We start from the raw sequence: 17414 nt of genomic DNA, 5'->3' as shown, positions 1-17414 counted from the left end.
TACCCCTGAATGATTTAGGTTTTGCCAATTAAAGCATGCAGCTCCATTCAACAGAAAACAAATTCTTTATAATAAAAAAGTCTGAAGGATGACCAAAGTTACTAACTTATTCATGTTTCCATCTGCTGACAGTCATGTAAGATGTGTACAAGTGCATAGATGGCTGCCAGGGTTGCATTTTCGAGGAACGAGGGATTTTTCTCTGCCTGGTAATATGTCTTAGAAAAATGAAAATAGGAAAGCATTCAGGGACCATCAATTTTAGTATAATAAAATAAACCCCCACCACCCGTGCACCAAAGCAACACTTCAACACAGCCAACAAATCATTTGTGCCAACTATCAGTACATGTCAAGAGAACACTAGGACATTTGAAGCTCAGGCCAAACGTCTATATGTTCTCTACCCTGAATCTCATTGCAGACACTGAACGAACCACTTTAACTTTAATGTATTCTGCATTCAGAAATACTCCAGAGAGGATGTGGATTGTGCCATACAGACTGCAGTCGACTGCAGTAAACGACATAAGCCTCCTCTGCATCTTGGTTCAGCAGAAATCTTCAGGTTTAGGGAAGCCCCAGAGGATCTGTTAGCTGTATCATCACTTCTCACAGCTTTTCGAGTGCCAGTGTACATGCTTGCTGAAATCTCCACACAACACCTCGCTATCCTGACAGAGGAAGACTTTATTTTGTGCCTCATTTCTTCAATGACCTATATTTAGGAGGTAGAATGTTACTAGATTTGACAGGACATATGTGAGTAAATCATAGAATAAGTTTTGGCATACCTAATCATTGGCCTTCAGAGAAAGCGTTTTGATGTTCACATAAGGATAAAAAGTGTTAAGTTATTGACTACGGCCTTCACAAATCCACACTCAGGTAAATTGTGAACATATATCATGGGACCAAACACTGAACTGGGGTGGTGTGCATGGAAGGACAGCTCATCAGAATGAATTAAAACCATTTTGCCATTAAAAAGAAAGCTGTTCGAACAAAGAAATGTCACCCCCAACCACACTGTACGAATATTATACACACTTTTGCCAGGTCTTTGTAAGGTGGATCAGTGAATTCCTATAGGGAATGGGAAAACAGTGAGATGTTTGTCGGTGAGGTGCAGCATCTGGTTAGTCAGGTTCATGAAGTGAAATGTAGTGGCAGGATCTGAAGTGCGCAGCTCTTTCAATATTAATGTCCTGAAGCAGTTTTGCAAAAGAGATATGAGCCAATGAGGAGTAAGTATGGCACTGAATTTTTTGGTTGAAGTCATTGCTTCTGAATGTTAATCTAAAGATGACCACAATACATAAGAACTTTTAAAGAAGATCATTAAAAAAGGTATATTATCTCATTTGTTGCTGTTTTTAATTGGCACTAGATAATTCCAAAGGGTTCTCAAACTTTCACTCATCATTATTCCCGAAACCTAAGTATGTTCAATCCCTTCATAAAAGCTGTTTACAAGCAACAGTTAAAAACTGTCAATCTGGAATACACAGCATCTGAATCTCTGGTCTCTGTTTGAGACCAATGCAATATCTCACTCTCATCCTGACAGACTTTGGTAAGATGAAAAACCCCTTCTCTGCTTCCATTTTTCTGTTTGTACGCTGGAGAAAAGTGAAATCAGTAGTATCTAAGGTAATCCATCAGATGAATGCATCAGTTACAGAGGCCCCTAGGTGGTAGTATTCCAGCCATTTCGATTGACAGTTTGTCACCAAAGCTCCATCCTTGTGGTTCAGCAAAGATGACTGTAAGTATACTGACTTAGGACCAGTTTAAATCAGAAAACAAGGACAATCTGAAAACACAAACTGGTCCTAAATAAGCATAAATTCAAAAAAGGCTACATATCTGTCACATGACATTACAGCGGTTCCTCTGCAATGCCCCCTGGAGACGGATAGAGGTGTGGTTTGGGCGTAGTCCTCGCGCCACGGCTATTCCCAGGAGTTCTTTAAAGAGCAGAAGCACATGCCAATTATACTTGGCAGAGCACTCGACATAACCGCACTTCCAGGTCTTCTTCACCAGAACAGACACGGCCCTGCGCTGGGTGAACCGCTGCCGCTGAAGGTCCCGCTTACTGCCAACCACCAGGATGGGCACCTCACTACTGCTGCCCACTCTTACGGAAAGACAAAAGAAGAGACAAGAGGTGGGAAGAGCAATAGAAAAAAAGGTTTAAGAGGGAATTATCTAGTAACACATGAGTATTCATCCATTTCTTCCATGATATTTATGTTGAACATAATATTTGTTAATGTTTATCTTCAGCAAACATGCACGGGCACACGCACACACATTACAAGCCTCTCAGCTCCTTGTCACTCTCTTCAAAAAAAGGCACAGAGCTCATAATGTGTGCTGGAGAATGCATGATGTGTGTCCTTTCTCGCTTGACTGCTTGAAGGTCACACTCACACATAATGGAGAATGAAAGCATTTCATGTTCGGGGGCTTCAAAGGCAAGCGTTGTGCATTTTGTTTAATTGAAACAAAAAAAAAAGTGTTATACATTTAATTGTCAATTCAATCGTGCACAAGGAGTTCAAATGAAATTGAGAGGTTGTACTTTCTCATTTGCTTAGACAAAATTATATATGAATAAATGAAGGTGTTAAATAAATGTCTGGCCAATTAATTTAGGCTTTGAATATCTTTATATAATAACAAATTACGGCACTGAGTGTACACAGATTGCGTATCATAAATATTTAAATAGGTTTAATTTAACACATTAAGTTTAATTGAGGACCTAGGGCCATTCCATCTCATTCATTTTAATATTAAAACAAATACTATTACTGTTATTATTCCGATTCTGCTCATTTCAGTTCTGTCAAATGCTGAGGATTTATGTTATATACAAATGAACAAAATTATTTTTGCCAAATTTTTAAGAGCTGAACTCAAAGATCTAAGACTTTTTCTTTGTACACAAAAGGCCTATTTCTCTCAAATATTGTTCACATCACAGATCTGTCTAAATTGGAAGATTCTGGATATTAGCAGGACCTGCTGTCATATACGCTGATCCAGAGCACCCCAAATATGCTCAATGGGTGAAATGTCCATTGAGTATGGTGGCCATGAAAGAACTGGGATGTTTTCAGCTTCCAGGAATTGTGTACAGATCCTTGCAACATGGGGCCGTGCATTATCATGCTGCAACATGAGGTGATGGTTGTGGATGAATGGCACACCAATGGGCCTCAGGATCATATGAGAATCAATACCTGAATGAAATGACCATTAAAATGATTTAAAATTGTCCAAATACCTTGTTTTTGCATTAAGAAATGTTTTCAAAGCAAACGCAGTGAGAATGTGAGGCATTTGTAAAACAGAGGTATGATATTTTGGGCGAGGGAAAGTTGAGATGGCTGCATTTTGTCATTCATTCAGTTCACATAATGCCTATATGCAAATACATGATGCTCCACACAATTTATGGGCACAAGATCTGCATATGTAAAAAGATTTTCTCACTGGCATCTATTATATTCTTATCAGCTATAGTGAATGGTGACAGTGTCTATGCTCTGTAACTGTCACTCAACCATATTCTCAAATGTCACCTCATTATCTCAGCATCAGCAGGGGAAACAAGGGCCAACTGTTATTAAAAACATCAAAAACAATCAGTGGTTTGTCACTGCAGCTGATACATTCACATTAATCTGTGCTGATGGGCTACTAAGCTGAGTAAAAAATGGTTTAAACGACCACAGTTGGTCCCACTCTAACAATAACTGAAGGAATGTCTTTTTATTGGATCTACATGATAATCATTCTCTATTATTCTTTGAGGTGGGTAATTTCAGCTTCCGAATGAGCTCTGTCATACCTGTTATCCACAATTTGCTGTCGGATCATCTTGACATACTCAAAGCTCTCCACGCAGCAGATGTCATAGACCAGAATGTAGGCGTTAGCGCTGCGGACTCCTCTACACCGCGCGTCTAACCACTCCTGATGGAAATAAACAGACAAACAAAAACACTTAATCGAACAGATGACTGATTGACTGGTGGATAATTTCTTGTTAGGAGGCCATTGTAGAAATAACCTCCAATCAAATATAAAACTTTTTTTTTTTTACCACATTGCACAATGCTGCATTTTGGTTGCAGTTAGGTTACATAGAAGTAAAACATTTAAGGTCAAGAAACTGTAACTGTACAGCCTAGCAAAGTTGTGTCACATAATGTACCACTCTGAGATACACAGATCTCAAGTAGATCCAGTAGTACTTTATAGAAAAGATGACCCACAATCATAGTCCAGGGAAGCACAGGGTAAACAGTCCAAACAATGACAGGCAAGGAACAGGCAAACAGAGACTGTTTGTATCACTGTAAAAAAATTATTTCAAGATTTATCAGATTTTTTAAATAATTTATTTAGTTCAGATAACTTATTATTTTAAGTTTCTGATGATTGAATCAATCTCCTTTATTGTTTTAACTTACTTTTTCCAGTTCAATCAACTTAAAATTAAGGCAACCAGGTTACTTAATTTTTTAAGTTAAACCAACAATACTTTTTTACAGTGTAGGGGAACAGCAAAACTAGTGATGGCAATTTCAAAACACTGCTTCATGAAGCTCCGAAACCTTTACAAATCTTTTGTTCCGAATCAATGGCACATGTATGAAAGTGCCAGAGTCACATGATTTCAGTAAATGGGGATTCATTACGTCATAACTGTTTCGGAACGTTTCGAAACACTTCAATAGTTCAATGGTTCACCGCTGAGGGCGATGATCACTATCAAGCCATTAATATGAGGAGTCACTGAGAACCAATGAACAAGTATCTGTGGGTTTTACCTGATCTCTGATGAAAAGAAAAGAGCTTTTTGGCAGCAAACACTTATTATGGGTTTGGGGGGATATAAAAGTAACCCCTGTGTAAAATTAAATATTCTGCTGTATCTTTAATGCTGTGGGCCTAATTTTCTTGGACATCTTGTTCAGATACCATACATGGCATCATGGATTCGATCAAATACCAACAGATACTAAATCAAAACCTGACAGCCTATGGTAGAAATCTAATAACAGGCCAAGTTTAGATCTTCCAACAGAACAGTGATCCAAAAAACAACATCAAAATCAACGCAAAAATGTGTAACTGAGCACAAAAACAAGCATCTGCAATGGCCATCCCAGTCTCCAGAGTGGAACCCTATTGAAAACGAGTGGGGTGAACTGAAGAGAAGAAGCACCAACATGGATCTGGGAATCTGAAGGATGTGGAGAGATTCTGTATGGAGGAATGGACTCTGATCTTTTGTCAGGTGTTCTCCAAACTCATCAGGCAAGAAGACTCAGAGATGTTATATTGGAAAAAGGAGGTTGCAAAATGCATATAATAAAAGGGGGCAAATAATTGTTTCCAACGTGTTTTGGAGAAAAAAAACATTGATTTCATAATGTGAAAAGTTCGATTTAGGTTTTGAACAAACCTTTAATTAATGCAGCACTAGTTCTCTGCTGCTAATCATGAAAGAGGCCTGAACAGGTAAAGAAAATAGCACAAATTTATGTCGAATCACATTTCTTTGTACAACAGTTTTCTTTGTTTCCTAATGGCAGCTATCTATACTCTGACCAAGGTATTGAGAGCACCACATGCACTCAGGGGTGTGCGTGTTGTCGTTTGTATGCTGGTGTGTTATAGTGGCCATTCTCATTAGCTCAATAGACTGGGGGAGAACTGGTAAGGTTGCAGCCAATGAATAGTAATGATTTACCCAGAGTAATTACATATCACCGAATGAGGGACAGCTGAAAGAGGCAGCGAGCGAATTTCTTCAACAGTGACACACTGAGCTCAGCTCCATTCTCCCTCCTTCCCCTCTTTTATAGGGAGCTCTTATGAAATGAAACTAAATATCAATTCCACTATTCATTTACACCATCAGATGTACATTCAATATTGTATTCTATGATATTTGAAGGATTTTAACATGATCTGCATTGGCGTGCATTTTTAGTGAATATTGTACAACAATACAGTAAATGTTCAACATTTTGTGTTTGACTTTGATTATTTGTATGTACAGTAGCGCCTCAACTACTGTTAGACCTGGATTGTATGAGAGTCACATGCTATTAAAGTCCCCAAAAACTGGATATTTTTTTATTACTCTAATTCTTCTTATTTTTAATGGAATATTGCATTGTTTATTATAAATAATTTATTCATCATTATTTAAAAAATGTTTTTCCCCTCCCCCTCACAACATCATCTCATTTCTAATGTTGTCAAAACCCTCTCACCTCCATTAATATATCAATCACATGACAATCCAATCAATGGACTAAATCAAGTCTCACTATACTTTTTGTTTCATTTGAATATATAATCACAATAGGGAAGAAAATATGATCACAATTTCCATTTCATGCTGACTTTAAATACACGTCAATGCAAAACACTGTGATCGTAACTTAAGCTTAAAAAAGGACCAGATTTCATGCTGTCAAAAGTCACAAGACTATTGGTGTGGGGGTGGGTGGGGGCTGTTTGTTTAGTTTTATTTTATTTTATGTATAACAATCTTTCTGTAAACATTTTTTGAGTTTTGTGTTGTATAAAAAACTGCTACAAATAAAATTTTTTAAAAAAAAGTCACAAGACCATTCACACAACATATATGAACTAAACTCTAAAGAATCAGTGATTGTACTGGATAGAGCTAGAAATTGGTGAAATTCCAGTAGATCCTTTAATTGCCATATTGATTGTGATCTGCATTTGTGGGAGTGTGTGTGTTGGGGTTGAGCATAAGAAAAATCGAGTGAGAGGAGGAATTCAAATTGAACCCATTCGTCACAAGCTGATCCTGCCAGTAAAGGAAATCGATGTCAACTGTAGCAAAGACAGTGTTTGCGCATTCGTCTTGACAGGGGAATAATTACCTTCATCCTTTCCCGATGTTAGAAAAGGAGAACACTGCTAATATTTACACTCAGAGATGACCCCTCTGATGCTTTCAGATTCAGATTCAAAATCACATTAGTGTAATAATAACAGCAACTAAACGTGCAGATAAAATCATTATAGCATAAAACGACAAGTGAGACGGGATATTTCAATTGAAAATGAAAATTCACCTTTATTATCATTCGCCCTCAATCATGTTAATCCAAAACTGTATGACTTAAGGTGTCAGCAATGATGGGTCACAAAACAAACAGCATTTGAACCTCACTGACTTGCATTGTAGAGACTTTTTGTTCACAAAAAAAAAACAGTAAATCGAATCCCTTTCTGGATTCTTATCACACTCTCCAGTTTCTGATTGATCTTCTATAAAACTAAAAGTATAGGAGGGGAGAGAAATTGTGTTTCTTTAGCTTTAGTCCTTGTCAGATGCTGAATAAGCCCCCTCCCCCATTTCAAATCAAAATTTCAAATCAAAAAGCATATCAAAATCCCTTACCCTCCGTCTCCACTGAAATATGACAGTTCTCAGACCTTATTAAGCACAAACTCAATATTCTAAGAGATTTAATGGAGTTCGAGCTCAGTGATCATTGGTAGATTGAAGCAATTATCTACACTGGTTTTGGGCATTAACTATGGAGTGCAAGACCAATTCCTGTCAATTAAGCATGAGCCTTAAAGCTTCCGGTCTTTTCCGTGGAGCACTGTTCTGACATAAACGCTCCCTCAGTGTGCCTGTTAGATGTTTCAGATGCGCTGCCATCCCTGTGAAAGCTAAAAATAGAAGCTTGTCTGTCTCTCTCTCCTTTTTCAAGCCACATTGCCGTTCTTCCCTGTGAGTGTGAGTTAGAGAGAGGACACATTCAAATTCACTTTCATCATGATTCAGCATTCTCATCTGGGCAAGGAAGGTATCCGCTTTAAGAAAAAAGATCTCTGGGACTTTGGAAGACGTCCACTGGAAAATGCTGAATGGGTAACTGTGCTGCTGAAAGCTGCCAAGTGAGTTCACGAAAACATGTGATCTGATCCGTGTGCGTGTTTGATGTTCTCCTGAATGGACAGCTCGGAGAGATACTATTGTTAGGCTAAAATAGGAGCAAGAAAGAATTAAAAAATGTAGTTCATAATGTTTTATTTTTGATATTATTTTAACATTTGATATAGTTATATATTTTTTTAATATAATTTTATAATATAAATAAAGTAATATAAAAATGCAAAAAATGTACATATATCTTCTGTGGAAGTCTCAGAACCAAAAAATGTTTGTCCAATCATTGCATTTGGTCCGAATGAAATGATGCATATATAATACACCTGCCTATCAACCAATGTATTTGCATACCTCCGCACCTGCTCGAACAGACATCACGCATCATCAGCACCTTCCTTAAGGCTACACAGAGTTGTAGACAGAGATTCACTGAGCGCCACAAACAAACAGCAGCAGTATTTTACAGTTCCCTTCTGAACCAAACCAACAAGCTTATGTTCTTTCACACTATGTCGTAACTTCCATAATAAAAATATGGAAACCTGTGATGTGCTATATCAACATTATCAATGCCGAAATTAATCTGCGTTATGTTATGTGCTTTGCGACATGAGGTAATTTAATGGCGTCAGAATCTGCTCTGGCTGTGTTTTGGAGGAGATGTGGCTTTGTAGACACTCTGAAGGGAGGGTGGGAACTTATGCTTTCAAAGCTAGCTTGCTATTGCTAGCCTCTCCAAAATTGCCTACCCTACCTTAATAAAGTTTAAATAAAGGAGTAGACCAAAATTCATTTTTTTCCAACAGCATAAGCATTGATTTTTCTCACCTAATGTTGAATCTTTCTTTCAAAGCCACCTGTTTATCCTTGACTGAAGGCCAAACAAATACTTGCAGCACAGCATTCATTTATATATTAAGCAGTCAGATTATATACAGTGGTGCCAAATGTTGAAGTAAAATTAATCCAGAAAAGCACTTAGACAAATAAATGTTCACCTCAGTTAAATCATTACATGCCACATCATTACGCATCATCTTTATTTGTGACTCAGTCCCTGATAATTGATGGTATAATTACTGAATTATTTTATGCTGAGGTGTACAGCTAGATATATTGTAATGGCTTCTTTTTTTTACTACTCACTGACACTGTGATGTATGACTACGCATCCTAAATTAGCGATTACACTTTTCAGGCGTGACGAAAATAATGAGAACATCTGTACTTGAGACAACCCAGTGCTGAATTGCGCTTGTTTTAAAGTCATGAATTTAAAATGGCAAAAGCTTGAGAAATCTCACTCTAGCTCATTGTTTAAGAAACAAAATTATCTTTCAAATCACAAATCACCCTTATCAAAGGATTGAAATAGACACTGTAGTTGAGAGGAAAAGCGAGAACCAATAGAATAAAAGGAAGAGAAAGGAATGAAAAGTCAATGTCAATAAAGAGTATTCCCAAAATGAGAGTTGGCAGTGTCAATTTCAAAGCCACTAAGTGACAACCCAGATCTAAATGAAACGAGACCTTACAGCCATTGAGAATCAGTCGTGTCAGAGAACGGATCAGGGAACACAAAATCCAAAGTTAATATTCCTAAACTCCACTGGCTAAAAGAGCAACCAAAATCTGGGAAAAATTTATTCTATCACATTCTGAGGACCATTACATGATCAAGCAAGTGCTGCAGATATGGGGGAATGTGTCACTGAGCTCACAGAGAACTAGAGGATTAATAGGAAATCCTGAATCATGCTGGCTTTTGATCTGATCCATCTGCCATGGCATCATGTGAACAAACTGTGACATTCACTTACCAAATTTGCCAAGCAGTCAAAAATTATTATTCACAGTTGTCCATACAATAAATCTCAGCAGTTCTGGGTGAAACTACTATGCACAGAGATTTAGAGTACATGGAGTATAGGGAGATGTGAGGGTCTAGCATTTTTTAGAGTATTTTAGTATTGAACATGCCGAGGACAATCCACAGCTTGGTGTGCATAAGATGATTTTTATGCACAATGTGGAGGCAAAGAACCACCCGACATAAAGCAGATGTTTCTGTTTCTTTGCGTGCACAGCACAATCTCCCATCTCTCTATGCGATTGATGTGTGTGTGTGTGTGTTTCAATAAAAGGAGTGCTTTATAGAACTGTCATTAAACTGGAACAATCTGTGCATTACACAGTTTGAATGCACACCTTCCAGCCAATCAGAATTGAGAATTGGTATTATGGTAACTTAACCATAACTAAAAAGGTCTGTCATAGTTGGAGGAAAAAAAAATTAATATATAAATTAATGTGTGCGCCTTTCAATGAAAGCAGCTCTTTAATATTGAACGTGCTTAAACTGACTGGAAACTACCTGTGCATTACACCTAACAGCCAATCAGAATAGAGTATTCTGACAAACCATTAAGTAATAGCAAAGACTATAGATATAGAAAGATGGCTCACTCCTTTTATTTATGAATAGGAGAAACTGCAAAATGCAACATGGTGGAATACATCCCACCTTCTGAATAAAAAAGCCAATCACTGATAGCTGACGCTCCGGTTCCCATAGAAACCTGAGACTCGCGTTTATATGCGCATTGGCTGGTCCAGCCTGAAAAACAAGCTTTTTTATTGCTACTTGAGCATAAGAAACAACATTTAGGGTACAGTTCAAGTTAGATTTTCTTGCTGATTCGAAATATGTTACTTAATTGTGAGTTTAGCAAGCAAGATTTCAGGATTCCCCCATTCAAATAGATATAGGACTTGGTCTTGGATGACTGAAATAGCTGCCCGGAGGCATTGCAAATAAGGCCGCCGAGGGGAATAGACTTTCCTTGAAAATGACTTTGATAATAGCCGTTGTTACCATAACTAAACATACATAGTCTGAAATATCTAAATGAGTCAATGTTTGACGGACCTGCTCACATAGTAACAGTAGCTTTGATCTGTGATTGGACAATGGCCATTTTGGGGGAGGGGTCGGCGAGATTGCAGTGTCTTAACATGCTGTGAGAACTGAAAGCAATGCCCAACTCCCCAAACATGTTCATGATTTTTTAAATTACATTTTGCTGACATGACATCAAAACCACTTACACTGATTCTGATTCCCTGGCACCACCTATACGGATCCATCCCTTGTATATAATAATATCTCCAGTCTATAATTATATTCATTTTTCATTGTATTTTCACTGTCGTCAATGCAATGAAGAACCAAGCAACAATCAACAGAATCACTTGTTGCCGGGGTGACCTTGGTGGTCTCTGTCTGGAGTGGGTCTTTTTGTTTTGTGAAGTGGTCACGATCCAGGGCATTTACTCTAAAGTACTTCCAAGAAAAATAAGGTGAAAAAAAAAACCCTGACAAGTTGCATTTTGCATTCTGTTAACCTCACAGAATCTTTCAGATGCTGACAAACCTAAAGGGAGAGAGGTCTAGGGAAACACTAGACCTCTGCCTAAAGTGTGTCTGCATGTTCAGTGAATATAAAGCTTACAAAAACAGCTTTTAAAGCTTAAACGGACGACTAAAAGCTTTCTCGTAAGCACAGTCTTAACTGGGATCAAATAAAAACTCTGGGAAGTGTAAACCGTTGGGAAAAAATCGGATGTGTGTCAGATCCGTGCATTTGGTCTTGAAGTAAAATTAGCTTAAAGGGATACTCCACTTTTTTTTGGAAATAGGCTCATTTTACAACTCCCCCAGGGTTAAACTGTTGAGTTTTACCGTTATTGAATCCATTCAACCGATCTTCGGTTCTGGCGATACCACTTTTAGCATAGCTTAGCATACATAATTGAAGTGCACAAGACCATTAGCATTTCTCAAAAAAATCGATATTTCGATATTGAATAACCACAATTTAAATCCTAAAACGGTCAAAATTGAACTAGATCATATTCCTTGAAAAGGGCAGTATTCTGGATTTTGCTCTGAAGAGACGGTCTTGCATGTAGAGTTTCTGATAGTATTAAGAATTGAGCGGCAATGATTCGTCTGGATTTGTAAGGATTTGAAGAATCTAGCATTGCAATACTCTGGTATTTAGCTATTTGTAGCACTACTTGGATTAATTGCATGCTTGAATTATTTTGATTTGTAAATTGTTCTGGATAAATCAAAACATCTTCAAAATGAATACATTTAAAACTGATGTAAATTATGATAGCACAAATTGATTAACTTCTTAGAGGATGTGTTCTTCTAAAGATCTACCTTCCTGTGGTTTGTTGTCAACTCCAATCATGCACACATCAAACAGCTAATCAAGCCCGAAAAATGAAAATTGCAATCAGTTGAGGTTAGAACCAGTGGCAAAAGTGAAGGATTGGGCAAAGCACTGCAAGTATTTCATGCTACAGGTGACTGACAGAATATGTTGGTGGTTTCAACAGAAAATTCAAGTGACGCAAGAACCTCACCTAAAGATGCATTGGTAAAATGACTAGTCCTGATGCTTAATTAACAAAATAGATTATTTTGCCAGTGTGGATTATTTCAAAACATTGCCAATTTGAGGATCTTCTAACAAGCATAATTGTATGGGTGCTTTAAATGCCAAGACTGTTATATGTGACAGAGAGAGAAAGATGAGAGGGAGAGATGGGGGAGGACAGGGAGAGGGAGAGAAATATTTGCCAGAGGGAGGATACAGAAAATAAGCTTACAGATGCTCAGTTCAAGTCATGTCTCCATAGCAACTACTCCAAAATGAGATATATTTTTTTTCCTGAGGAAACCCCCTTTCTCCTGAAGCAATACAATAACATTCCCCTGGAATCTCTGTCTATTTATAGATCTGTAAAAGATTCACTTCGATATGATTAAAAAGAACAAAAAACAAAACTTTTTTTCAAGGATTGGAAAGAGTGAATTATAAATAATTGCATGCCAGTGACAGTTTAAGGGTGCAAGGTCAAACAGGTGGATTAAGAATCAATTTACCATTAAAAACAGGCTCCTGAACCTTTATAACATGAGACATATTTCCATCACTAAAAAAATGGCATATTTTTGAGAGGAAATTTTACAATTCATTAATAAAACTCTTCCACTGTTCCCTAAAACTTAAAGGGCCACTCATCCACCCATTTTCATTAAAGTCCCCGTGAACCGGAAGTTGCAAACGATTTTTCTCCAGTGCAGTGACGTATTTCCAAGTGAAACGGAATATTGAACAGAGGGCAGGGTTTTACTCTAGCGCTCCTCCTCTCCATCTCTCGCTCATAGCAAACTAACGGTTTGAGGGGAGTGGTTAAGCGTTTCCCCACCCAAACTGTGAAGCCTACGTCATCAGAAAAAGAAACCGTTCCAGACCGGAAGTAACTTTTCAGATTTTGATTAAAGATTACTAAGGTAAAACATTTTTTTAATATATATTCACTTGCACGGATTAATTGTTCACCACAAGACTAGCAATATGTGCTAACAAAGTAAATAGGTTCAATTTTGATTTCACAGGGACTTTAAGCTTTCCATTGTTAGAAACCCAGTTAACTATGTATTGTTAACCAGTATACTATGGGCTTGGGTGTCGTGACGTCATTACTGGTGTGGCGGCCATGTTGGCAGCTTCGCGCATGTAAACATACAGCAAGTCGAACGAGGACAAGCAGCTGAGTTGGGATAAAGAAAAGAAAAAAAGATGTTAAAATCCCTAAAAGGTTGTGGAATTTACCGGGATATGTTAAATATGGAAGCCAGTGACTGGTATATGGACTAAACCGGCACTTTTAAAGGGTTGGATCTGACATATAAAATTTCCAACAAAGAGTCGGCAAACAGTGGGAACACAGTAATCCGGACAGATAGTTAGTAACGTTAGCTGTCAACCCTCACATTTTTTTCAGGGTTTCTCATGTACTTGATCTCTTTTCCCGCTGTCTTCCCGTTTTAGTATTTTCCTGTAAAATATCCCGCATTTTAATATTCTCATAACATTAACATTAGCCCTTTAATCGGACCTGTCAGCCTCTGTTGTCCTGTTGCTACCCTCTTGCTTTAAGCATCGTTTAGCTTACTAACTGCTTAAAACAGCTAACGTTACTAACTACACTTTTGAAACACATAGTTAAAAGTATGTTACATGTGTGAATGGTTGTTAGCAGCAGTATAACTAATACTTAACTAGCAGCTAGGTGGAGCGCAGTTTACCTTTGTCCGGATTAAGTTAGCGTAACGTACTGTGCTCCCATTGTTTGTTGGAAATTTCAAATTAACCCAACCCGTTAAAAGTGCCGTTTTATCCACATACCGGTCCCTGGTTTCCCTATTAAACGTATCCCGGTAAATTCCGCATCCGTTTAGGGATTTTAACATTTTTTTCATTTTCTTTCTCCCAACTCAGCTACTTCTCCTCGTTCGACTTGCTGGTATGTTTACATTTGCGAAGCTGCCAACATGGCTGCCACGTCCCACAATGCAACTCAGCGCCCAAGCCTATTGAATGGTCATGCAAGACTGAGAGAAATATGCTATTTACCCTTTTCACTTCATCCTACAATGACAAAATGACAAAAATCGTAATTTCAATGTAGTGTTTACATGAACGCTAAACAGTTGATCGGTTGATGTGCGTTTTAACATTGCTAAGAAAATTCCCGCTCCTCCGTGAGAGATACGAGACCAGAGACCAGTAAATTACGTCTCAAAGCTGTCGCTCATCGGTACTCATGCCATCGGCCTCACGTCGTTCTCCACACGGCCCTCACTCGTCCTGCTCACCACAGTAAACATGATGAATGACGATTGTAGAACACAAAAGCCGAATCCTGGACATTTTGGGCTATCTCGAAACACATTTTCGGCAGACTCATCACGGAGACTCAAGTGCATTCTGGGAGTTGTTGTCTTTCATCCACATAAGCCAAAAATACATTTTCTGTCTTTTCTCAGCCAAGAAAGCTCCAAATTCAAAACTAATTTCACATTTCTTCTACATAAATTACACATTTTAAACACATTCATCTTTCCAGAGTTGGAGTGACCCTTTAACCACATTTCTACAGATTCATCATGTGATATGGATTGTACGCATGCAGTAAAAAAAGTAAAGAAAAAAGTAACAGTGTTAGCAACATAACCCATTACATTACACATTTTAGGTAATATAATCTGACTACCGTACTTTTTGATTAGCCTACTTTTAGATAATTTTGACCTAACTCATTTGTCACGTTGCACCATTTGCAATACAAAGAGAAAGAAAATATAAGCTATACTATTCTTTATTATCAACAACATGAAGTGGATTAAATTACGCCAGGATTTACCAAATAGGGGTTCTTGAGTTTACTGAAAAGATAATAATTGGGCCTAAATAGGCTAAATCATAAAAAATTCAAATTGAAAATAATAATTTTAAAATAATAAAAATTACAATAATGACATGACAAAGTGTTCGTCAGGAGTTGATTTGATATGTGATGATGTTGAATCCAGTGATCAAATGACTAGGCTAATTTGTGGCATCTCAATTTTCCATGTACAGCCACATGACTAGCGTATGCTATGCCCAAAATTGCTAAACGTTTTAATAAACTTAGCATATAGGTGGGAAATATTTCAATATTTAAACGAGACTACATGTAGGCCTAAACGTAAAATGTGGAATGAAAAGGTTGAATGACCTCATCATTTACGTTTAAAATCTAGGCAGCCTATTCAACAAGACAAATTATGTCGCCTAGCTGCTACAAAGAAACATATTATGTTTAATCTGTTGAATACATTAGTTCATGTGTTTATTCTACATTTTATGTTGTTTAATTAATGTTCATACTATAATTAATCACTTAATGCCTGTGTTTACGCATCCAGCACTTTGGTTAAGTTACCTGACTAGGGCTTGAAGGAAAGGAGGAAATTGGCGGGACATCCAAAATCTTCAGGTCGTACATAACACCGTTAAGAATGGCCGAGGGTCTGTACACGTATCTCGCATGGGTTGGATTGTAAGTCTCAGAGAAGTCATTGTAAATAAATTGACGGATGATAGAAGTTTTCCCGACTCCAGGCGCTCCGATGACGGCGATGCTCAGCGTCTCGACCATCCCGCGCGGATCAGGACCAGATCAGGACTGCAGACGACGACTATTGATCAAGACACCTGGAAAACTGCTCAACAAATCAAAACAAGTCATATGAATTGTGAGCGTGCGTCTTTTTATGTATGCATTGCATACAGCACGAGAACACACTTCGTGGATGTTGAAATAAATAAGAGTTGCTCACAGATCCTCTGTCTTCTGGTACATTTCGTTATCTCTTTTGCTGAAATAGCCTGTTGGCAGCATATCCGTTATTGAATGGATCAACAAACCAACTTCAGTCACTGCGGCAGTTGCGCTGCCTTCTCTGCATTCCATTGGGGAACAGTCCCTCAGTGCTCCACTGTATTCCCAGTATTCCCACACACAGCTCTGGAGCTCGAAAACGTCAACAGTATCCAACACTATCGATCTGACTGCTCTCTTGATCGTGTGTACTCTTCGATCTCGAGGTTACCATTGACCCTTTCTCCTCGTAACCTCTCATTCCTTCCCACATCATTTCAGCAGTGGGTGCTGCGCGAGCGCATGAGTGCTCGCTTTATCGTAAACCTCACCGCAAGCCAAATGCAGTCTGCGCAAATAGGTCCATCGTTAAGCTCCGTAAGATTGTAGCAGGTGGACTTTATCCGCACAGACCTCTCGTTGAAGCTACACCGAAGCATTCACCCTCATGTGTTGTAGGCTGTTATAAGCCCCGATCCTCCGCGCGCACTCATGTGGTTCAGTTTGACGCGCGCGCATTCATGGCTGTTTTATTAGGCGTGCGCTAATGTTTTCTGGCTATAACCCGCTCTAAAAGGTGCCTCGCGTGTCATATCCCGAATTTACTTGCATTGTTGGAGGAATACAAGGTGAAAATGTAGTGTTAATCCCAATATGTTTAGTAAACAATAAAAAGTACTGGTATTCAGCACAATATCAAAACCGCACCTTAAGCCACGATGAAGAGTCTTTCAAAAACCGCTTCTCAAATTCGCACCACACAACTCTTCCGCTCGGAAGAGAAAATGCAGGAACTTAAGACACAATTCGAGTAAGTACATAAAGTTGTGATTAACTCTCTACAAATCTACTTTGTCATCTACAGGAATATATTCTCACGGTCTCTCTAATCCGGATGAGGAGCTTTTGGGTAATAGAAGTTCAGAATAGCATGGGGCGCGTAATAATCTATCTGGATTAATAACTGGAATACATTCACCCATTAGTCCAATTTGATTTACTCAAGAAAGATTAATTTCTCTGGGGGTTTGTCCTCTCAGTCCATATTTTAATGACGTGTTAAACCTGATACAGCAGTTCTCAAATTGTCAATATGCACACAATGCAACAGTAATATCAATTTAACGCCAGTGATCGATTGCTAGGCTAGAGA

The 17414-nt window shown here is 38.2% G+C and overlaps 1 protein-coding gene across 2 annotated transcripts; it reads right to left on the bottom strand.

Annotated features, from left to right (window-relative positions):
• Window positions 1-1393: 1393 nt before the first annotated feature.
• Window positions 1394-16989, bottom strand: rasl10a (RAS-like, family 10, member A). Of its 2 annotated transcripts, XM_039659910.2 has the most exons (4): window positions 16221-16987; window positions 15824-16103; window positions 3866-3990; window positions 1394-2143 (listed from the first exon to the last, which is right to left on the bottom strand). In XM_039659910.2, the coding sequence occupies exons 2-4, from the start codon at window positions 16037-16039 to the stop codon at window positions 1873-1875; spliced, it is 612 nt and encodes a 203-aa protein (XP_039515844.1). In that variant the 5' UTR covers window positions 16040-16103; window positions 16221-16987; the 3' UTR covers window positions 1394-1872. The 2 variants fall into 2 exon arrangements, with proteins under 2 accessions (XP_039515844.1, XP_039515843.1); XM_039659909.2 differs by having other exon boundaries at window positions 15824-16989.
• Between the last annotated feature and the right edge of the window lie 425 nt (window positions 16990-17414).

Source organism: Pimephales promelas, chromosome 4 (assembly GCF_988280905.1).
Source record: "Pimephales promelas chromosome 4, fPimPro1.hap1.1, whole genome shotgun sequence".
NCBI classification, from domain to species: Eukaryota; Metazoa; Chordata; class Actinopteri; order Cypriniformes; family Leuciscidae; genus Pimephales; species Pimephales promelas.
This window is presented reverse-complemented; position numbering and strand designations above follow the sequence as displayed.